Source organism: Nuphar pumila, chromosome 3 (assembly GCF_984573655.1).
Source record: "Nuphar pumila chromosome 3, dmNupPumi1.hap1.1, whole genome shotgun sequence".
NCBI classification, from domain to species: Eukaryota; Viridiplantae; Streptophyta; class Magnoliopsida; order Nymphaeales; family Nymphaeaceae; genus Nuphar; species Nuphar pumila.
In genome coordinates, this window is record NC_143251.1 from 105,247,436 (window position 1) to 105,271,395 (window position 23,960).

Below are 23,960 nucleotides of genomic sequence, written 5' to 3' on the forward strand. Positions count from 1 at the left end.
AGAAAGAAAGAAGACCGAAAGCGTGTGAGAGCGTTTGTTGTGGAGCCAGTGGTGGGCGGCGGGTTCGTTGAATCCGGACGACGGTGCTGAATCAAGGAAGGATTTCGTATGGGTCCGACCCGGTACATAGCTTTCCACGGGTCGGGCTTTGTCCGGATCTGGTGGATCCGTTTAAAGGCCCAACTTTGAGGTGCTGGTAACGGATCTCCTTCTGCTTTGAAATTTTAATAGCCAAAATGGAACCTGGTTCGCGCACTATTCAGATTTTGTGGTTCCGAACTGATTAGAGAATCGGATATGTTGAATTGAGCACAAACTGGCCAAACCCAGGTTCTACAGGTCATATATGTATTTTGGTACCTGACACGACCCTAGGTTGAATTTCCAGCATAGTGACAAAAGATTAAAACGGCAATTTACCGATATGATTCTTCTCGTGTGATTTTGAAAATTTTTATTTATCTCACGTTTTTTTGCTAAATTTTGGCTAAAATAAATAAATTAAGTTTTAAAAATATAAGAAAAAATAAAATTCTTAAAAAATGAAATAGGTTTAAGGTCTTGTTAAAAATTCAAATTTCGAATTAAAATAATTCAAAACTTTTAATTGCCACGCTGGATTTTAGGAAACCTTTTCTACTCTCACCACATCTTTTAACAAACCGTTTTTATCCTCAACACTTTCCAAAGATGCATTTTTTTAAATGGCTAACATTGTTAGTGCATTTTAACTATCTCTGGGTTTTTTTTTAAAATCTCGCGATTAAAACGTAAATATCGGGACAAAACCTGATGTTTAAATTTTATCAAAAATATCAGAAATATTTTTAAATATCTTGATATTTTGAAGTTTAAAACGGCCAGATAATATCTCGGGTGGCCGAGTTCTGGGTAACACGACCAGGGCATTGACACGTAGAGATACTAATAATTTTAATATTTTAATAATATCTTAATAAAAGTATAATTTAAATTTTAAAATAGTAAAAATATTTTTATTAATTAAAATATAAATCTGTGTCTTCACGTGCTATTTTTTCGGAAAATCCGAGAGTCGAGTCGTATGTGTATCTTTGTGACGTGAGCCGATACTAAAGGGCACGATACCCAATTGGTTGCCATTGGATAGATAGGTTGGTTAGTAGTAGATAGGGGTGTCAACGGGTTTGGTTTACCCGGACCTGACCCCTACCAAACCCTATAGGTTCAGGGTTTGGTGATAAATCGGAAGATCTGATTAGAATCCGGGTCAGACCTTTGGGTCTGATTAATACATGGATCAGGGTATATAGTTTGTGAATTTTTATACCAGACCTGGCCCGTTAAGATCCACAAATTTTCAAATATTATTTTACTGGGCATGATTCATGTAGTTCTTATATGATCCGGGTATGGTTTTTCTTATAGTGGGTTTGATTAAACCCTGGTCCGGACCTGGTACCATACCCAAAAATCTGGTTTGAGTATGGTTCCACCTGGGTCCCAACCAAACCCTACCCGTTGACACCTTAGTAAACTTGCATACTCGCACTCCTCCTTATTTGACAGCAGGTGACACAATAAAATATTGGGGACCCACTTACCAGCCAGTGACAAGGTGTTAGGTATAGAGTTTCATCCCCTACACTTCAATTCAACCAATCAGCTGCCAGAGTGACCGTGTGGAGTTGGGAAGTAAATGGTTCGGATCCAAAACAGCTAAATACAGAATAGGATCCAGAACAGCCCAAACTTAATTGCAAATCCACCATCCTAGATCCAATCCATTTGCATAGCTAGTTTGGAATGCAGATCAATTCAGGGGTGCACCTGATGATAAACCGTCATGGAGCACCAACAGGGGGCTCCACATGATTGGTAGGAACTGTCAGTGCATGTCTCTTGTGGTGGGACGTTGTAGGTTCGAACCCCAGTGGTACCTTGGTCTGCCTAACCCCACCCCAGCTTGCCTTTCAACAAAAAAAAGAAAACATCATGGAGTGGAGATATAGGGCTAGGTGTCTGCCTATCCCACGGAATGTTGTCATGTGATTGAGTCTGGATATGGTGCAATCACGTCACAAAATTTGTTCATTAAGCACGTGATGGGCCTTCCATCAGGCCTTGGCCCTACAATTGACAGAGGGTGATCAGTTTGTGCAATACTATTGCACCTGATCTTTTCACCAATGTGCTGGGATGTCATGACCAATGTTGTAGTGTTGCTGCAAATCAGCCAGAATCGACCGATTCATATTGTATCAGTAAGAAATCTATACGAAACTAAGCTGAATGTGCTTATTTTTAAATATTTTTTAAAAAATAGTTTAAAAAAATTAAATATTTTGTAACATCTGCTGGTAAAAATTGTCCAATTCAGTTCAGAATCGGAATAGTCGATTCCCTAAACGGTTTGGAAAATCGATTCGGGGCAAATACAGATTCTGACAACATTGTTCATGACTTCAATACTAACGGGTGTACTTATATAGCTCCTGGTAGGGTGTCCGCTAACCCAAGCTTGCCTACCACAAAAGCTAAAGGAAGAAAAATATGGCTAAATCCTTTGGACCAATCTCCCCTAAAGATCTTTGGTCAACATGAAAAACGTACCTTTACAGGATTGAGTTTGGGGCCAAGGAATTTCACAAATAGCTTTTATAAAATGCTGCTCAGTGATAGTAAATACGGCAGTCGCAATCAGTGCGGCTAGGTTTGATTTTAGAGGCAGTTTTTATAAGGTTATATGGTCCTAAGGTGACTATTGGGAGGCTATCTCAATAATCACTATGCTTGAATTTCAAAGAGACGTGTCTCTTAAAGCTGAAGGGATTTTTCTAAGGAATGTGTCTCAAAACATGAACTCTTTACAAGGTTATAAATGCAATGGAATAGTACAAGATCATAGGCATTCAATTGTAAGTAACTTAAGAGTGTGGATCGCCCTGGCGATTTCGAGCGTAACAACATATACTTTCACCCTATAATAATTTTGCATATCCTTGACGGTGCCAAAAGTAGTCTGTGTGTATGGGTGTATTGACGCATGAATCAAACATGATCGATCTTAGTAAAAACAAGAGAAAGAATATTTTAGCGAAATAAGGTTAGTAGAAAATTTTATTTTCTAACAAAAAAATAGTGAAAAAGAAAAAAATCTTGTTTGTAAAAGCCGAAGGGGTCTTGAGAACGTACCATGTCTGATTGATGCTGAAAGTGCTCGCAACTGGTTGCCCTATTGTCACCAAAAAATCAGGTGTCGTTGGAGTCATTGTTGGTTGCCAATGAAAGTAAACCCTCCAAAAAATATTTCTTGAGCACAGGAAATCACCATTTGTGCGGTGGTATCTGATTGCCCAAGAAAGGGTTAAATCCTCAATCTTAAAAAAAAGAGACAGAGGGAGAGGGGAGCGCCACCCACGTGACCTTCTATTGTCCCCATAAACCTCTGCCCTTGCAAAGATCACCTAAATTCGATGCAATCATTAGCGTTGTCGGAAGAAGGCAGCAATTGCAAGCCTGTCAACATTAATGAGAGGAATGCCTGAGGTGGTTAGCACGTCGGGGGTCACTCAGCGCGAGGTGTGGCCGAGAGAGGACAGAGCCCCTCGGATGCATTCATCATTGTCGTTGGGGGTGATGCCTGACCCTAAGAGCAACGCACCGAGTGGGTCATCCATTTTCGGCAGGTCGTTGCCGAAAATCACCTATATTGGCGTTGGTTGAGCCATTGAGACAGAAAAGGGAAAACAAAAAAAAATAGAGGACCTAAAACCATGCTCATTTTTTTTTCGATCAAAGGTTGAATTCATCGTCGGAGGTGCCGGTGGCACTGTTGTCGGGGACTGATTGGCCAGATTTTTCTAGCCCTCAAAACCTCGCCAACGGTGGCCTCGTTCTCTAAGGTCGTGAGGTGACCATCGGTTACCACCTCTGGTGTGGCATGCTGCCGCCAAACCAATCACCAGGTTTTGCCTGGTGCGACGTGCTGCTGCCAGTCTGGTCGTCGATTTCGTTGTCGCGTGACCTTGTCACCGGGGAAGGAAACCTGTAAGAGTTTTTCGAGAAGAAGAAGGGTCGAGAACCCTTCTTCTCTCATTACTTAAAAAAAATCATTTTAAATTCATATATTTTAGTTAATTTCATTTAGGACCCCTCTGTAATTTATGTTCAAAGGGTCTGTGTTTTGAAAATTCTAGAAAGAGGCTTACTTTCTGATTTTTTTTTAAAATAAGTCTTTGCTTATTGTTTTTTGCAGAAACAAACTTTTAATTTTTTGAAATTACAGAAAGAGGGTTGAATCTTTTTGTTTAACTCAGAAAATTTTTATTTTGAGGTTTCTGTTTTGCTTTTGCTTAGAGAGGCTTCTGCTTTTTTGAAAATTACAAAAGGTGGTTCATCTTTTTATGATAAACTAAATTTTTTTAGAAAGTGTCCTGCTTTATTGAATTTTTGTAGAACAAAGCATCTAATCTTTTCTGATATTACAGAAAGAGGATAAAAAACTTTCTGTTTAACTAAGAAAGTTGCAAAAAGAGGTTTATGTGTTTTTGCTTACACAACGCTTCTTCTTTTTTTCCTGAAATTGCAAAAAGGTGGACCTGAGTTTTTGAAAACTACATAATTCTTGTTTTTGTTAAAAGTATTTATAATTTAGCATTTTTTGTGCATATTCTTGCACATTTAAGTATCTTATTACATGCTAAACTTGTTTAGAAGGATCAAGATAGTTATATTCACAAATATTAGTTGAAATAAGTTTTATTAATTCTAATATTTGTTTATAATTAGGAAAATGGAAAATCGAGTAGTCATGGTTGAGTTGTCCAAAATAAAAAAAATCAATGAAATAAATTTTAGAATATGAAGAAGGAAGGTAAAATATCTATTAACACATGAGAAGACTCTAGATATATTGAATAATGTAAAATCTTCACTAACTGATAAATCTAGTAAAGAAGAGAAAAAAACTTATAACAAGTTTATTGAGGGCAATCAATTGGTTCGAGCAACGCTTCTAACATTCATGCAAGATGATTTCATCCAAGTATTTAAATACTTTGATACCATAAAAAAATGATGGAAGAAGTCAGAAAGAAGTATGATATGACTTCATAAACCCACATTCAACTTCTTCTTGAGCAATACAACTCATGCAGGATAAAAGAGTCAAACAATGTATTTAATCATGTGAATCAAATGTTGGTAATGACTAAGGACTTAGCCATAGCTGGAAATGATATTTCTGAACAAATGCAAATCCCCACCATACTAAACAGCCTTCCTCCAACTTGGATATTTAAGATAACTATTCAAGGTATGGATACATATACCTAATCTCTAAGAAATTTGAAGCTCTAAAAAAGTATAAGGCATATAAACATGAACTTGAAAGATTACTAGAAAGAAAAATTCAAGTTATTAGATCTAATAAAGGAGGTGAATATAACTTTAAAGAGTTTAAGACTTTTTTTTAATGATAATAACATAACTCCTCATACAATTATGCCTTATACAGCTCAATAAAATGGTGTAGCAGAAAGAAAAAATAGAACTCTAATGGATATAACAAGGTCCATGTTGGCACATGCAAATCTTCTCAAAAAATTCTATGAAGAAGCAATTTGCACTGCCATATATGTCCTAAATAAGGTTCTTTCTAAGGATGTAGAGCTTACACCCCATGAATTATGGACTAGTATGAAGCCAAATTTGAGTTATTTGCGAAAGTGAAAGTCGCATGCTCATGTGTTGATTTCTAGTCAGACGAGAAACAAATTAGATAGCAAGACTATCAAATGCATCTTCATGAGATACATAAAATGATCAAAGCGATATCGTCTATATAATCTTGAGAAGGGATTTATAGAGAGTAGAGAAGTAGAGTTCTTTGAAACCAAAGAAAGTAATTTTGATCATAAAGATGATGGTATTTTTCTAGACATCATAAATGATTCTGGGATACATACTCAAGAGTTAGAGCATAATGATCCAATTGTGAATAATTAGCAAACTTCACAATCAATAATTGGACAGACACGAACAAGAACTCCTCAATCTTATCTGAATGCTTATTATACATTCTTGGATGAGGAATTATATTATTCCATGGATTTGGATGAAACTCTTCACAACCTATGTTTTGAAGATGCAATTACTTCAAAAGAATCTAAACTATGTAAAGAAGCAATGAAAGATGAGTTGGACTCCATTGAAAAGAATAGAGTTTGAGAACTAGCCACATTGCCTAATGAATATAAGACAATTGAAAGTAAATGAGTTCTCAAGAAAAAAGTCAAGGAAGACAGATCTATTGATAAATTCAAGGCAAGATTAGTAGCAAAAGGCTATTATCAATGAAAAGTGATTGATTATGAAGAAATATACTCTCATGTAGTCAAACTGGCATCTATTCGTATCATTTTGATATTGGTAAATTTTTTTTATCTTAACCTATATCAAATGGATGTGAAAACGACCTTCTTAAATGGTGAACTAAATGAAATTATTTTCATACAACAACCAAAAGGTTTTGAAATTAAAGGTCAAGAGGATAAAATATATAAGTTGAATAAATCCTTATATGGACTTAAGCAGTTACCAAGACAGTGGTATTTGACTTTTTATAATGCTATAACCAAATTGGGTTATGAGGCAAATAGTCTGGACCACTGTGTATATGCCAAGAATAGTGAGAGTAAGTTTACAATGCTATCTCTTTATGTTGATGATATATTAATTATAGAAAATGATATAGACATGATAAATATGACTAAATCATGGTTAAGTTATCGATTTGAAATGTAAGATATGGGTGAAGCTTCATATATCCTTGGAATTAAGATACAGATAAATAAAAAATCAAGATTGTCATGTCTACGTCAAGAAAAATATTTTGATCACATTATAAAGAAATTTAGAATGAAAAATATCAAGGCAAAGGGTACTCCTATAATAAAAGGTATAAAACTTATTAAGAATGCTTGTCCAAAAGATAGACAAAAAAAGTTGAATGTTTCCTATGCTCAGGCAATTAGAAGCCTGATGTATACAATGTTTTGCACTAGACCTGATTTAAGTTTTGTTGTAAGTCTAGTAAGTAGATATCAAAGTAATACTGGGCTCTCTCACTGAGAAGCAGTAAAAAGAATTTTTTGATATCTGAGGAAAACTACGAAACTCAAGCTATGCTATCAATCAGATAGTTTAAAGCTTGTAGGTTATTCAGATGCTGACTTTACTGGTGATAGAGATGAAGCAAAGTCTACCTCTGGTTATATATTTATGTTAAGAGGTGAAGCAATTGCATGGTCATGTAAGAAACAAGAGTGTGTGGCACAACATACCCAAGACGCTGAGTATATTGCCTATAACATGGCAGTTACATTTGGTGTGTAAATAAATCGCTTCCTAAATGAGTAAAAATTGGATATTTCAAAAATTTTAGTTCAACTTTATTATGACAATAAAGCTGCTATAAGACTAATACAAATAGGAGCTCACCAAGCTCCGGCTTACGCAAACGGCCTAATCCCCGTTTTTTACCCAAAAAAAATGGCCTAAGGGTTGGCTTAAAACTCTAAGGGCTTACCCATAGACCCAGGAAGTCACCAAGCTCCGGCTTACGCAAACGGTCTAATCCCCGTCCCACTATGCCAAACCCCTTGAGTTTTTTCTTTTTTCTTTTTCTTTTTTTTGTGGTTTACCCTAATGGATTTTTCAATACCATGATGGTTCATAATTTGATCGACTTGCTGGGTAACTTTATTTAGAGGGCATCTTATGCAGCGACAGCCACCCATCTCAACATTTCTTGAGATGGAGACCACGGCCATCTCAAGAAACACCAAGATGGGTGGTTGTGTGGGGATGCAGCGCCGCTGCATATTATGTGAACATTTTTATTTAAATAATTGTGTCCTTTGCTGCAAGGTTGAAGCTGAGAATACTATTGGGGACATGATGGACCTCGAAGGTTTTATCAGTGGAGGCCTGCACCACTAGAGTCGGGTGGGTTCACACCCATCCCATTGCGTTTGTTGAAAACCTGGTTTTCCTTTGCCTTAGAGAAAAAGGATATCTTAAAATCATATTATGATTGATGCAAAGGTAGTTTTCCCCCAAAATTTTGTTGCTTTATAATAGGTTTATAAATGAGATCAATATTAGCTTGTTTACAGTATCATTTATTTGTTTATTTTTACTTTTTTTTGTACTGTGTATTAGCTGGCATTTATGAAATCGACCTACTTAACCTCATTGGTTAGATGTTTGTTTTTAAGTAAGGTAATTAGCTCAGATATTGGCATCATTGTGCTTTCTATAATTATATTAATGCATATCCAGTGTTGTGAAAAGCGTTGAGGCGTAGCGAGGCGCTCCACCAAAATTTGAGGTGAGGTGTAAGCCTCGAGGTGCAAAGCATAAGCCTTAAATTTTTTTTTTAAACTTAAAAAAACTATAAAAATTATATAAAATTATAAATAAATAAGAAATGCTTTATTGATGAAGCACCAACCAACCAACACAAAATAAAAAATCTCAAATAAAATACATAAAAAATATGAGATTAACATGTAAAAGTAACATTAATGCAACAACTTGATCTATGTAAGTATCTAAGAAATAAAAATATGAGCATTCATTCAATAAAAAACTAACATTAACAACAAAAATGCATATTATCACTAACAACCTCGGTTTGGAAGAAAGCCTGGTCCTTGTAAAAATTAAAATTCATTATGTAAAAAACCACACTAGTTGGAGCACTGACATGGTAAATGAATTGGATTCTGGACTGAAAAAATGGAGTGGATGCCCTGAGACACTTGTTGCGTAGATTGGGTAAGACTAAACGCAGCCCTAGTTGGAGTGATGTTCAGTAAAGGTTTGAAATACTTAGATATCACTATTTTCTTAATCAAGTGCTACTTGGAGAACAATGTGCACAGTCGTGCTTAGTGAAGGTGTGTGTACTGTTTGCAATATAGGTAACAAACGCAGGTACATACGAAGGTCCTATGAAATGCTAAGAAATGCGTACAGCGAATGCATTGTGTAAATAACCATATTAATCAGAGCATTGATAGCAGTACTCTGGACTGAACAATGGAGTGGATGCACTTTGTTACTTGTTGCATGAATTCAGTAAGACTAAACTATCACCATTTCCTTCCTTCATTGCTACTTGGAGCTATTTGCAGAGCTTAGCGAAGGTGTGAAAGCATCATTCTCAATATCGATAACAAAAAATCAAGGGTATATGAAACTCATATGTGATATTGTAATGTTGTTTGTACAAGTGGAAATTCAGAGATGCTTAATTTAGTTAAGAATCATTTGCCACATGCCCCATGAACCATATTTCTTGTCGTTTCTAGCAAGGTTCCTACACAGCAGAAGGCCAAACACAATATTTTTTTAACAAAAGGAACTTGATTCAGCTTCCTAAAACACTGTCCAATTTCAATAGAACAGAAATTAAAGAACTGTATCAATCAACAACTATGACCGTGAATTTATCAAACTACATCAATTCTAAAAAATTCAAGCATGTAGAAGCTCGCCAACGATCAAAGAAGCTGGTACAAATCATAAAATCATCGTTACGTCGATCAACCACTAAAATTCCGAAATGAACCAGTCTATTAGATCAATTCAACCACACAAGAACTCATATTTCGATGAGCAATCACGCCAAAATTCAGGATTTATCAAAAAGAAATAATTTGTGAATCTGAAACCACCAAAAACCCCGCGAAAAACGAACCAGAATGCGCTACGCACCTTACCGAGGACGATATCGAAGGTTTCGGGGGAGCGAATGTGACCGTGAGCGGCGTGAAGAATGGCACTGCCCTTGAGGATGGTCTTGATGAGATAGTGGATGCGCTTCGCAGGCTGAGGTTGAGTTCCCAATTCTTCTTCAAACACCACCATATCTCTTCACTCAATGGAATTCATAAACGCCCCAAAAGAAATGAAGGATACTGATTCTGTTTGTGGGAGCGAAGAATCTGACAAGATTGGAGAATAAGATGGTGGATCAGGCTTTCTTCCAAACCGAGGCTGGTTAACCGATTTTTTTAATGCGCGCCTCACGATGAGGCACACCTTGCCTTAAGGCGTACGCCTCAAGGAGCATGAGGCGTACGCCTATATGCTTTTATGCTTTTTTACTGAGCCTCAAGGCACAAAGGCCTCGCCTCGAGGCGAGGTGCACTTTTTGCGTCTTGAGGCGCATTTTTAACAACACTGTTACCCACAATTAAGGCTGGGAAACAGACCTAACCGGGCGCTTGTGACTCGCCTTATTTTTGGCTCGTAAAGAACTCGATCGTTCAAACTGGCAAAAGAGGCTCAGCAAGATGAATATGAACAATAGGTACTCAGCTCAGCCTAACTCGTGTAAGCTCGATAGGTAGTAATCTATCTATCTATATATATATATATATATATATATATATATATATATATATATATATATATATATATATATATATATATATATATATATATATATATATGTTAGACATATTTTACATATATATTTTTTGTAATCCTATTTTGTCCAGTTCTAAAATAATGTATTTTTTTATAAACAAGCCAGCTCGAACTTGGCTCGGGCTGATTATCAGCTCAAACTCAGCTTGATTTAACTCGGGCTGATTATGAGCTCCAACACGGCTTGGCTCGCAACAAGAATGAGCCAAACTTTGAACACTTCAAGCTTGTCTCAATCATTTCGTTGACCAGCCTAATCCACAATATGTGGAAACTGAGTGGTTCAAGTAAAACGTTTTATGTAAAACGATAAATACAGTTGTGAAACCTACATCCTGCCTAGTGGACCCACTAGTTACTTTTTATGCAAATAGAACAGGTGCCGCCTCTTATGTTGGCATTTTACAATAGCCTAGTAAAAATATTTCTGATCCACTGTCCTAGAAACTTTTTTTTTTCTGACATGGGCAAAATTAAGCACAAAGAACAATGGGCAGTAGGAAAAGTAGTGAATATTACCAGTTTATTACATGGAGTAGAGGATGTTTATCACAAGTTCACAACCTACCTCATCTTCTATAGCTCAGTTTAATCCTCCATGGTAACTAATGAAGCCTGACACTTCTATGAATTAAGCTGAATCTAAGTCACCTCATCGCCTATTCTCATATCCAAATATCAGAAGTGCAGTCACCTCCCGGATATCTCATCTCATGAGCTAATGAAGGACCATCTGGTTCAAGCCCAAAATCTACAAAGAAGTTTGGATTCAGCTTCAGACCACCCTTGTCTGTGTCGACATCAATCTGCAGCATGTGTGAGCCCTTCTGCAAGAGTTCCGGATAGAATTGCCGGTCCCACGCACTGAAAAGTGAGTTGGTCACATACAATCTCTTACCATCCAAGCTCAACTGGATCATTTGTGGTCCACCTCTAAGTCTGTTTCCCTGCAAAATCTTCAAAATTGAGCACCATAATGAACTTAACAGAAGCAGAACTATACCCTGTCTCGGTGTACTTACTTGGACTTCTGGAACATCAAACTGAAACTCCGTCCCATCTTCAGACTCAGCAACAACCTTACTTCCCTTCTGAATGAGGCCACCTACAAATACTTCCCCAGCCAAAACAGGTTTTGCAGGGTCCTCAATGTTGTATTGCCTCACATCCCCATGCAGCCAGTTTACAAAGTAAAGAAAGCGATCGTCTAAGGAGATCAGGAAATCAGTTATAAGTCCAGGCATTTCAGGAAGAATCCAATTCCGAACCTTCAATGGCTTCACTGATATTACAACCTATAAAAGCAATGCAGACAGATAAGTTAACAGAAACAGATCTCTCTCTCTCTCTCTCTCTCTCTCTCTCTCTCTCTTACCTCATGGCTCCAGGATCCACTTGGAGTCTTGAAAAACCTAACCATGTTACTGCTTAGAGCACATCCAACATAACCTGTATCTTTTGATGGGTCATGGAGAAACCTAGTCTGCAGGCAGTATCAAACCAGTTAGCAGTAGAGGGGAATAGCAAGACAGGATCACATATTGCAAATTGCAATAAGAGTTCACTGAAGAATAGTACAAACAGTGCAAGGAGTAAACCTTTGATACCAACCTCTAATGGTATGAGTCCTGAGGTACCAAGATCCAATGTCTGTTTCAGTTCACCATCAGGCCAGCTGTATACATGTAGATGCCTTCCATAAAGGCCAGCTTCTACATGCTGGAGATTGAAACCTTTTGTAAAAGCTGCAGGTGCTCCCCATGATGAACTAATCATGGTCTTGTGTCGGGGCTGATACCAAAAGTCATAGCCAAAAAGAGGCCTATTACCAGGTTTCTCCCACCTGATCACAGTAAAATAGTAAAGAAATGGAGTAAAATTAGACCAAATAAGTGTCAGTAATCTCCTAAGCAGAACGGTTCTATAAATTAAATAGCAAGAAACTCTGTATATTGAAAATTACAAGTCCAGAAACTTTCAAGAGAGAGAAAAGAGATGAGGACTCGTACATGAGAGTACATGCGAAGGTAGTGCTTAGTCGTGTAACAAGAGAGAATGTCCAACAGCTAACTGACTGATGAAAATTGGTAGACAATACTCAAAAGCCACAAAATATCGACACAAGATTTGGTAAAATAGACAGCAGCTGGTATGATTTAGAATCGCCTTGGTAAATTTGTCATTCAAGTAAAATATTGAAGCCTCCAGCAATATGTTATGATTGTCATTAGAACGAGAGCTTTTAATTGGACCAGCATCAATAGCATAGATAACAGACGGATTTCACTATCAGTATGGAAGAATTTCATACAATTGCTATCCAACATTCAAAATGTTTTGCAGCAGCCGAGATATTTCAAATTATTTGTTGAGATGGACAATCTTAGTTCAAACTGCAAAGATATTTCAAGATTGGACACTGAAACAGGCAGACCAGGAGAGGTTCTGGACACTGGCTGGGAGGATGTTTGTGTTTCTGTGCACATGAGAGAGAGAGAGAGAGAGATGCAAAAAAAATAAGATAACTGGATTGAGGCTGACATAAAATGGAATTGATCCAGCTCAATCATTTTCTTAACTTTTTTCTGCAAATAACAACTCAACTTTCATCGACCTGGTTCAAATCAGACAAGGTTTTGACGTCCCTGGGACCAAAGTAGCTTAATCGAATGAACTAATGAATCAAGCTACCTGAAAACAGTGCTCTACTCTTGAGACGTTCATGGATCAATAAATTGCATTATGAAGAAGCTACTTCAGTCTTTAAACTCTTTAAACACTAGAAAATGACATAAAATGGAATTGATCCAGCTCAATCATTTTCTTAACTTTTTCTGCAAATAACTCAACTTTCATTGACCTGGTTCAAATCAGACAAGGTTTTGATGTCCCTGGGACCAAAGTAGCTTAATGGAATGAACTAATGAATCAAGCGACCTGAAAACAGTGCTCTACTCTTGAGACATTCATGGATCAATAAACTGCATTATGAAGAAGCAACTTCAGTCTTTAAACACTAGAAAATATGATATCAATGTTTCAATTAAAAGCTCTGTCACAGATACCAGCGATATACCAGCGATCTTTTCAAAATATCGTGATATTATCGCTGTATTTTCAGCTAACGATATTAAAGTTTAAATATTGCGATATTTTGAAAATATCACAAATTTCATCATATTGTGATATTATCATGATATTCTCATGATAATATCACAATATTATCAATCATTTTTACTGTTTTTTATTTATTTTCTACATTTTAAATGTGTTTTTCCACTTTCTTTTTCATTTTTTACTTATTTATTTTATTATATATGTACTTTATTATATAAACATGATATTTCCTTGCTTATTTTTGTTACTTTTATATTTTATAAATTTTGTTTAAGCCCTGAGATTTTTTCAAAATTTATCACCAAACCTATAATATTGCAAGAATAGCCTCGCCGAGATATAGCCAATACCGATATTATCTAACTATTCCATATGACATCATATGATATTTTTTCTTCACAAAGAAAAAAGAAAATGCAATCTTTTCCAGGCAAAAAAAAAGTAGAAGCTGACACATGGGAAGTCAGACTGATTGCACAACCCATAAAAACATATACAGTACTAAAACAATTAACAAAAGAGGAATGTATCCCAGCACACCTTCCCTTCACATTGAATTCTGAGTCAAGAAGAAGAAATCCATTCCCATCAGCATTTCCATCCTTGTCTCCAAGACATGACACCATAATGTCACCAGAAGCAAGGCAGTGAGAAGTGTGTGCATATGACAACCCAGTCTTTTGAACTATATCTGCAGGCTCAACTACTTTTTTGAGAGAGGGTGCTTTAGGTTTTGTTTTCGTATCAATCACATATATACGACCAGACCTGAAATAGAAAAAAGAAACAATGACTTCATCAAAAAGATGTATTACAACAACAACAACAACAACTACGCCTTCATCCCAAAATAATTGGGGTCGGCGATATGAACCAAATAAGGAAATCATTATGGGTCTTCCACATGAATCCTTGTCCTCCAATCTTTTCTATCCAATGTCATGTCGTCGGTGAAGTTCAAAGCATTCATATCCTTTCATGAAAAGGAATGGAAAAGTCTCAAAGATCCTGAGCATGACTTACATTAAATAGCTTATCAAAATAATCTTTTCATCTGCTTAATCTACTCATCTTTGACTAAAACCCTTTGTGTTTCATCTTTGATACATCTAACCGTACCCAAATCTCTCTATTTCCTATCTCTCATCATTGCAAGCCTATAAATATCCTTCTCGCCCTCTGTGGTATCCAACTTGTCATAAACCTCCTTATATACCTTATCCCTCATTTTGAACTATTTTTTTAGTTTTCCTCTTTGCTATCATATACTTCTCCAAATTCTCATTATCACAACTCTTACTTCGATTTCTATAACACTCTATTTTAATCAAAAAGATGTATTACTTAAGAAAAATGCAAAACTGATAAAAAATTGTAAGTGAATAGTAAACTGATGGTTAAGTGAAGGCAATCTATAGAAATCAGTCATACAAGTTATCGGTAGAGATATAAACCAAGACACAGCACAAGAGGGAATGGAATAGAGCTTCAAAAGAATTCCAAAGATGGGAAGAGTACTTAAATGGGATATGTGTATAAGCACTTAGAAATGAACCTTACAAAGAGGAAATGGATATAAGATAACCGCAGATTAAGAACTATTAGTTATAGGATAATGTAGGAAAAAAAAAACAAGAATTGTCAACACCAAACACTTACAGCAATGAAGGGAGGATCAAGAAACGCCTTTCCGCCAATGGATCTCCATGGCAAGAGCTGCATGAATTCCAACCAGAATGATGCAATTCATCATTTATATAAGGAACAAGCAACCTGTGTATGACCTTAGAATATGTAGCAGACTGTGGATCCACATCAACTGTAGCAAGGTAATCAGGCTTATTTTTACCAGTTCCTGCATAAACCAAAGGAGGACAAAATGTAAGCAAGATGACCCATCATGATGAGCTAAGACTACAACAGGGACAAGGATTTAGAATGTAGATGGGCTTCCATTATCTTTATTTAAGCCTTTATTGCAACAAAGACAAGAAGTGGTCTAAAATTATGATGATAAATATTTGCAACAAAATCATTGCAGACACCACATTCCATGAAGTTCAAGGACAACAAGTGTTACCATAGCAGCAAGCGATTAGAATCATAGAAATCTACAGGATCGTGGGTAGATTGATTGACAATGAGATTGAAAAGTTGGACCCATGTCTGGATTTCATCACTGAACACTCGAGGCCATGGGAATCAAATAATTGTAAACTTATGGAGCTCTTGTATGAGAGCACGGAGCTTTCACACCTAAACTCTAAAGTAAAAGAGGCTTACACTCTACAAATGAAAAAGGCGGACTGTGAACAGGATTTTGAGGAACTTGAAAAGCTAGTAGAAATCTGACTATTCATACCTAAATTAAAGATATATAGTGACCTACTGTAGAAAGATAAGAGCACATCCAGGATAAAGGAACCAATGAATAGGAACAACTTTGCTGGTACATTAACTCTGTTTGCAAATAGTGAGGCCCCAACTATGAATCAGCTGACAATATTTTCAAACACCACCTTTCTCAAAATGTATGGCGTGGTTGTGCCCATGAGTGATGATGATGATGTGTATGCATGCATGTCTATGTTTGTGTGCTCATCTGACAAATAGACACACGAAGAACCAGTTAATGATAATTGCTTTCGAACAACACAATTTTTTTTATTGGATAGATTGCTCTCCTACCTCATGAAGATGAAAGGATAAAAAATGTACAAGCCTGTTCTGTATATCAAGGTTTTAAAAACTGAGTAATCAATTTGAAGCGGGCTTGCATTATCAAGTTAAAATAAAAAAATCGGCAAAATCTACTCTATTTTCTATTTGTTCATATTTCCCTATGCATGATTTTGACATACGACTAATTTCATGATGCAATCCTACCTCCCCATTGAAAAAGGAGAAGAGGGAAAAAGTATAAGCCTATCAGAGTCTAGAGCATTGCAGTACATATAGGACTCACATTTCTTTCACAAATTAGCCTTTATTCATGATCAAATTGAAGACAGCTATGCTGCCAACCAAAGGATCTCTGAATCTGTAGACGACTAAGCAAAAATTTTAAGGCTAAGGTTTATAAACAAAAAATCAAACCAAGTTGCTTCTGTACTCGATTAATATATCAGGTCCATAACGAAACGGAAAAAAAATAAAACTTTACTTAATTCCTTACGGATGTCAAGTGTTTCACATATCAAGAATTTACAAGAAGATACAGAGGATTCATACCCAACTGGAATGATGGTCTGAAAAAAAATTACACAGAAAACACAAAAGTTCAAAAAAGAAAAGAAAGAGGAAAACAACATTCAAGATCAGCTCAATAGCTCATAGGAAAGTTTCTAAACCAAACCCAACTGAAATAAAAAGCTAAAGAGAAGAAAGAGAAAAAAAAAGAGCAATAGAGAAGAAGAAGAAGAAGAAAAAAAGGACCTGTGTAAACAGCGGTCACATAAAGCAAGGTCTCTCGCGGCCCAGACATGGCCTCGATGGGAGACGCATACCCTGGCCCCTTTCCATGGCAGCAACCATTCGTAACACTCAAACAATCGCCACCAAGGGAGTCCTTAGCGTTTGCAGGTTGTGTAGCCACACATGCCATCTTTCCTCAAACTCTTTCTATCTGAACAGACAAAACAAATCAGAGTTTTAACCGCTCCTGATCGAACATCCACCATCTCCCCAGTGCAAATAAACAAACAACCAAACAACCCCACCAAGAAAAAGCAAATTGAGAAACAACAACACTTCAAAATTCCACACTTCCACACACATACACAGAGAGAGAGAGAGAGGGGTATCTAATCAACAAACAAAACCAATCATAGTATCAACTGTTTCTGAACTATATCAACCCCAATTTAACAAACAAAAGTACGATGTTCCCCACCACCAAAGGCTAGAGAAAGAGAGAGAGAGAGAGAGAGAGACTCACATATCCAGGAAGAGATAGAGAGAGAGACGGGGGTAGAGTCACTGTCGCCAACGGGTTAAAAATAGTCACTTTAGTTTCGGAAAGCCGTCCAGGGGGGATGCATCTGGAATTTTTTAGGGAAAGGCCACGCACTTCTCTCCACGTGGCACAAGATCGACCGTGGATGGAAGACAATCGGATAACGTATATTGACCAACGACAAAGTGGGAAAGTAACAACGTCGGGGTTGTCGGTCTGCATATGCAAGGGAAACGGGGTTAAAGGGAGAAAGGCCTAAAGGGGAAAGTACGGTGAGATCTTGTTTCCCTTTACATCTCATTACTTTTTTTTTTTTTGAGAAATAATTGATTGCACGTGTTTGAGGGAGAAAGGCATAACAGGGAAAGTACAGTGAGTTTTTTCTGCGGATCAAATAGGAATTCATTTGTTTCCAATTTCATTATCTAAGCATCATGATTTTATCCTGTCCTGATAGTAACAATACTTCATTTTTATTATATTCTTTATATTTTTGACATTTAAGAGACTTTTATCTACTTTCTCTGGGCACGGCATGGTTGGTAGGAGCTGTCAGTGTACGTCTCCTTGTCGTGGGACTTTGCAGGTTCAAGACCCAGTGGTATGTTAGGTGGGGTCTGCCTAACTTCATCTTGTCTTTCAAAAAAACAAAAAACAAATTTAATACAATCAAATCACTTTCTCAAAGTTTAATGAAACATGAGAAAAGTGCAATTGTGGTAAGTACTTAAAAATGTCTGTCATTTGATAGTTGGTCACAAGAATGACAATGACATTGTGACTAGTGGTGTCAATGGGTAGTAAGGTTAACACCCATACCAAACCCTATAGAGTCAGGGTTTGGTGATAAATAAGATGGTTCAATTAGAATCTGAGTCAGACCCAAAATTAATATATGAAACGGGGTATGATTTGTGAAATTTTATACGAGACCATTGCCCGACCCAAAGTTCGATTAAGATTCATAATTTTCAATGTAAAAAGGTAAAAAATATTATTTTACAGGGTATGGTCCGGGTTTGGATCATGTAATCTTTATAGGATCTGGGTATGATTTCTCTTATAGTGGGCTCGATTAGACTCGAGTCAGGATGCAGTACCATAATCTCAAATCAGGTCTAGGTCTGGTTTCACCTGAGTCTGAACCAAACCTGACCCTTTGACACCCCAAGTAACCAACAATCATAGCTTTTGGATTCTTCGATATAATTGCTCATCCCGCCCATGACCAAAGCAAATATGCCCTCAGTTATTTTTTTTGGATAATTAAGTATTGTTTTTAATGATCGGTCCGTATCGACCTTGATGCGGCTGATATGGATCGTATTGACAGAAAATCGTTACACTTCACCCCTGAATTGGTTATTTTTTAGTAAATATAAAAAATACTTAAAATTATTTTTAATATTATTTTAATGGCCTTAACATGTTTTGCATCCTGATTGACACATAATATTTTTTAATTATTTTTTGACCAATTCATAACGATTCACTTGAGTATCGGTATCGGCCTATTCACCTGAATCGTTGGCCAAACAATATAGGGGCGATACCGGTACCGACAACATTGGGCCCCATCTCCCTTCAAGGTAAACGGTGAGTGGGGTCATTGATAAGCCCATATGAAGCCCACCAGTTAAAGGCACCTGCACACTCGGTGGGAGTCAACCCGGGACAAAGAGGTTTGTGCTGTTATTCGTCTCTCCGATTCAAGCTTACTTGGATCAAAATCCATAGAATCCGGTAAGTGGCAGTAACAGGTCCATTAGCCCGAACTCATGTCACAGGACACGCCATTTTGGGTATGCGTCTCTGGTTACACGAACAGACCGACACATGCACAATACATACAGTTACTATTTTAATATTTTATTATTAAAAATGCATTATTATTATTAAAACATCAATAAATAGTTTTTTATTGATTAGAAATTGAAAAATTCTGTATCCGCGTATCCTATTTTCAGCTTCTAACAATTTATCGCAAGAAACTTGCATGCCATAATATCCCGATAATCATGAGAAAATTCAAAATAATGCTTATTTCAAATACATCACAATTTTTATTGCATTATTACTTGTTTTTTTATGTTTTATATTTTTTGTTAACTACAAATGTTCCGATATTTCATCAAAAACAAAAATTTCCAATTTATGACAAGCCTTTTCCAGTGTTGAAAGAATCATGAGAACGAGATTTGTGTCTACTGCGTGAGCTAATCATGAGAAAACATTTTGCCATTTTTAACATAGCTTAACATCTAGTTTCTTTACATCACCAATGCTTTTTTTCATCTTATAATTTCAACAGCGGATAAAGCCTAGAAAAGAATGAATCTGAAGAGATGAATGAAATTAGACAGTTCATATGATCATACCTGTAGTATCATAAGCCTGACCATTTCCCTCTCTCTCTCTCTCTCTCCAAAAAAAAAAGGCTGACCATTTTGCTGTACAAAAATATACTCCTGGGAAACAGATTTCCATTCTCGATCTCGTAGATGCATACAGAATTCTGTGGAAAGCCATAGTCGAGAATTTGCAGTTAAGTTCAACAAAATGTACCGCCGCCCAGGTAGGTGTGATCCACCACATGGACCGCTTCCTCCTGCAGCGGCTACCGTGGTTCATTTGGCCAGAGGTAGTCAAAGTTAGGCTGAAACTTGCTCATGCATCATGTAACCTTCGCTCAAATCAGAACCCCCATCCTTGCACTGCATTGAGATGTATGGAATTAATCACGCTACATACTGGCCAGATACAAATGCTGCTTATTAAGCATATCCTAGTGTAGCCGCAGCAACTATGGTGCAAATGGTGTTGCAGAGAGTCACTGGAGCATTGGGGAGCCAGAAACAAGGGTAGCTGATATAGAACCTTTAGAGACCTTTCCATGTTATATCCTCAACTGAAAATCTTGCAGTTGGCCAAAAGCTTCTCCAAATTCTCAAACAATGTTGCAATGCAGGTTGTGCTCATGTTAATGCACCAGAGACACAAACCAATAAGCTCAAAAATCAACCAATCACCAAAAATCTCCGCAAGAGCATTTACCACTCTGGAAATGATGAAATCGTGTAGCGTCCCTCACGATGATTTCTCGGTCAGTGATGCTACAAATGAACTTGATTACGGTATGACAGTCGCCACAAATCCTAAGGTTCTTGACAACTCGAATGACCATTCCAGGAGATGCCTTAAAGAATCCATATGCAATGGCCAGCCTCTCGCTGTGCAGATACAACTGCTGCTCCTTCTCTTGCTGCTCCAGGTCATGCAACACAAAGCCCGTATCGGGAACATAGCCCCTCTTCTTCATCTCCACATCCCATCGTTTAAGCAAACCTAAGATCTCCTCTTTCAGAGGGTGCGAAACATCTCCAGCATAAAACACATGACTTCCTTTGCCAAGTTCCACCCAGCTATAACCAGGCCGTTTCTTGACATCCTTTGCCACCATCAACTTCCTCACTTTCAACATCTCATCCCACATACCAGCGGCTGCATAGGTGTTCGACAAAAGGATATAAGTTGATGGATCTTCAAGATTTAATCTAAGCAGATGATCAGCAAACTCAATCCCCATTTTAGTAGCTCCATGGTTCATACAGGCACTCAACAAAGAGGCCCAGGAGGCTTCATCAGGCTCCATGGGCATGCTTCTCACAACCTCCTCTGCCTCATCAAGAAGGCCTGCACGTCCTAATAGGTCCAGCATACATGTATAATGCTGCAGCTCAGGCACAATCCCATAATCCTCACTCATCGAAAGGAAAATGCTGCGCCCTTTCTCCACCAGCCCAGCATGGCTACAAGCATACAGCATACCGACAAAGGTCACCTCATTGGGCTTCATACCCGCATCAACCATTGCCTGAAACAAACCAAATGCATCTTGGGGGCGCCCATGCTGAGCCAAGCCGACGATCATCGTCGTCCACGACACCACATCTCTTTGAGGCAATGCCTCAAACACTTTTTGCGCAGCTCCAACGTTGCTGCATTTCGCATACATGTCAACAAGGGCGTTATTCACAACCATGCTAGACGCAAATCCACCTTTGATAACAAGAGAATGGAGCTGCCTACCCTGCTCCAACGCAGCCATATTGGCTGAACCGCCAATTACACACGACAGAACAAATGGGTCGACCTCGATACCATCTCCCCTCATCGCATTGAAGAGAAAAAGAGCACCACAACCATCACCATTCTGGACGAAGCCGGATATAAGGGCAGTCCAGGAGACCACGTCCCGGTAGGAAAACTGGCGGAAGAGACGGAGGGCATCGCCAAAAAGCCCGTTTCTCGAGTACCCGTTAACCATGGCCGTGCGGGCGACGTACGACCACGTCGACATGGCGTCGAAAACGCACCGGGCATCATCAACGCACCCACATTTCGCGTACATATCAACCAACGCGGATTTCGCCACATCGTCGCGCCCGAAGGCCGAAGAGATGAAGTTGGCGTGCACCTGCTTGCCTTGCCTCAGCGCACCCATACTACCGCACGCCCGAGCGAGCGTGGCGTAGAGGAAGTGGTCGAGAGCGACGCCGTCTGCCTTAGACAAGGAGGAGAACATGTCCAGGGAGAGGTCGGAGCGCCCGGCGTGGGTGTAAGCGGTGAGGATGGATGCCCAAGACGCGGCGTCTTTATGAGGCATTTGGTCGAACACTTTGCGGGCGTGCGGGAGACAGCCGCACCCGCCATACATGATGATGAGGGTGTTGGGTATTGGGGTGGAGTTGTGAAGGCCGATTTTGATGATGAGGGCATGGAGGCTTCGGCCGAGGGATGCGGTCTGGTTCGCTCCAGAGAGTCGGAGGAGTGTGAGGATTCGTGTGAAGTTGGGGAGGGAGTGAGCATTGAGATATTGCATTCCTCGTGGGGGAGTGCCATTGGAGACAAGCACAGCGTGCGTGTGCTGCCCTTATAAATTGTTGAGCAATTTAACATTTATAAATTTACAGGCTTTTGCTAAAATCACAACTGTCTGGGTGGTGTAGTCGGTTATCACGCTAGTCTCACACACTAGAGGTCCCCGGTTCGAACCCGGGCTCAGACATTCTATCGCCATTCGTTCTTTTTTCATGGTTGTTTGAATATTTGAAGTAAACTTAAGTAAAATTCTCGGGCACAATTACGTGGAGAGCAAATAGATTACCTTCATTTTTTTTCCTTTTTTTTATTTGTAGACCTCAGGTTAAATTCCTAGGCGTAATTACAAAGGAAACTGAGGTGAGTCGATCATCAAGCGCTAATCAAGGATCATATCAGCCACCTTCTCTTCCTTCTTTTTTCACTCTTAAGAATAATTATTAAGCATATGATACCTCATTTTCGCTTCGAAAAATTTCATTTTAAAGCAAAATTGTTAGGCATAATCTTTGTTTTTTATTTCTGTTAATTTCCAGCTTACAGTAAATTTCTTAGTCATAAGCTAACTTTTCTTTTCATTTTTATATCTTCCACTCCTAAGTGAAATGGTTAGGCAAAACCACCTCTTCTTTTCCTAAAAGTCTCTAGTCTAAACCACCAATTGAGCTTAAACTAATGGCAGCATGAATGTAACTCCATTTTTAGGCATTCCATCAATATTGATGCATATAATAGAGCTTGCCTTTATCTTAGTTAAGCTTTCCCTAAAAGGTTAATATGGTAAGTGATTAAGGCCAACCATGCCCTAGGTGCCTTCCCCATTGATCTCACTTCTATCCTTTATGACGGAGAAGAAGCCAAAGTGTTTGGTAATAATCAAAAGAAATAATGATGGCATTGTCCTTGCAAAATGGCACACTTCCTGAAATGCCTACCAATTTGACAAAATCCTTTATATATTCAGAATTACTAAATCTTGATTTTTTTAGAATAATTTTTGCCCTTCATACATGCAAAACGGTTGAGGTTTGCATGATATATTGGTATGTTGGATGTTCACAACCTGTCAATAAAAAAAGAGATTATGCAAACATTTGCAAATACAATAAGACCTTCACAAAAATAACATGTGAACCTTAAGTAAATACTCTTTAAGGAGGATTGCAAATGTGTACTGATATTGACAAATACCTGTTGCAAATGTCTTCAACTTTCATACTCTAATGAGATCTTCGCAAATACAATACGACCTTCGCAATTATAGTACTACCTTTTAAAAAAAACATGTAAATCTCTTTTAACTAAATACTACTCAAGGAGGTCTTCAAATGTTTGTTGACATTCACAAATACTTATTATGAATGTCCTCATACATTTGAGGACGTTGTCCTAATGTTCACAAGATGATTTGTGAATATCCTTTGTATATGTGGTTCTTACAACCTCATTTGCGGACTTGCCAAACATTCATACATTGGACATGAGGTATACAAATTTTCTCAAGATTTTAATGCAAATTTTTTCA

At 37.9% G+C, this 23,960-nt stretch overlaps 2 protein-coding genes and 1 non-coding gene across 6 annotated transcripts; 1 reads left to right on the forward strand and 2 right to left on the reverse strand.

Moving 5' to 3' along the window:
• Positions 1-10,841: 10,841 nt before the first annotated feature.
• On the reverse strand, positions 10,842-17,568 carry LOC149843195 (selenium-binding protein 3-like). Of its 4 annotated transcripts, none has more exons than XM_090001731.1 (8): positions 17,537-17,568; positions 17,035-17,224; positions 15,259-15,454; positions 14,140-14,367; positions 12,094-12,325; positions 11,858-11,965; positions 11,505-11,777; positions 10,842-11,429 (listed from the first exon to the last, which is right to left on the reverse strand). In XM_090001731.1, exons 2-8 carry the CDS (start codon positions 17,201-17,203, stop codon positions 11,148-11,150), a joined length of 1,488 nt encoding a protein of 495 aa, XP_089857857.1. In that variant the 5' UTR covers positions 17,204-17,224; positions 17,537-17,568; the 3' UTR covers positions 10,842-11,147. The 4 variants fall into 4 exon arrangements, with proteins under 4 accessions (XP_089857857.1, XP_089857856.1, XP_089857858.1 ...); XM_090001730.1 differs by lacking the exon at positions 17,537-17,568 and adding an exon at positions 17,379-17,512; XM_090001732.1 differs by lacking the exon at positions 17,537-17,568 and adding an exon at positions 17,492-17,507.
• Positions 17,569-19,899: 2,331 nt separating this feature from the next.
• Positions 19,900-22,229, reverse strand: LOC149843196 (Pentatricopeptide repeat (PPR) superfamily protein). The gene has a single exon (XM_090001729.1). It carries the CDS (start codon positions 22,218-22,220, stop codon positions 20,580-20,582), a length of 1,641 nt encoding a protein of 546 aa, XP_089857855.1. The 5' UTR covers positions 22,221-22,229; the 3' UTR covers positions 19,900-20,579.
• A 319-nt stretch (positions 22,230-22,548) lies between these two features.
• Positions 22,549-22,622, forward strand: TRNAV-CAC (transfer RNA valine (anticodon CAC)). The gene has a single exon. It is a non-coding gene; the product is annotated as a tRNA-Val (tRNA).
• Positions 22,623-23,960: the final 1,338 nt, after the last annotated feature.

Excerpts from the sequence above, each read along its gene's own strand:
- LOC149843196 (XM_090001729.1), bottom strand. The coding sequence starts at position 22,220 with ATGCCTCATAAAGACGCCGCGTCTTGGGCATCCATCCTCACCGCTTAC.
- LOC149843195 (XM_090001731.1), bottom strand. The coding sequence starts at position 17,203 with ATGGCATGTGTGGCTACACAACCTGCAAACGCTAAGGACTCCCTTGGT. Across the intron at positions 15,455-17,034 it reads TGTGACCGCTGTTTACACAG|GAACTGGTAAAAATAAGCCT; the intron begins GTCCTTTTTTTC and ends TGGTTTATGCAG. Across the intron at positions 11,778-11,857 it reads GTGGATCCTGGAGCCATGAG|GTTGTAATATCAGTGAAGCC; the intron begins GTAAGAGAGAGA and ends TTGCTTTTATAG.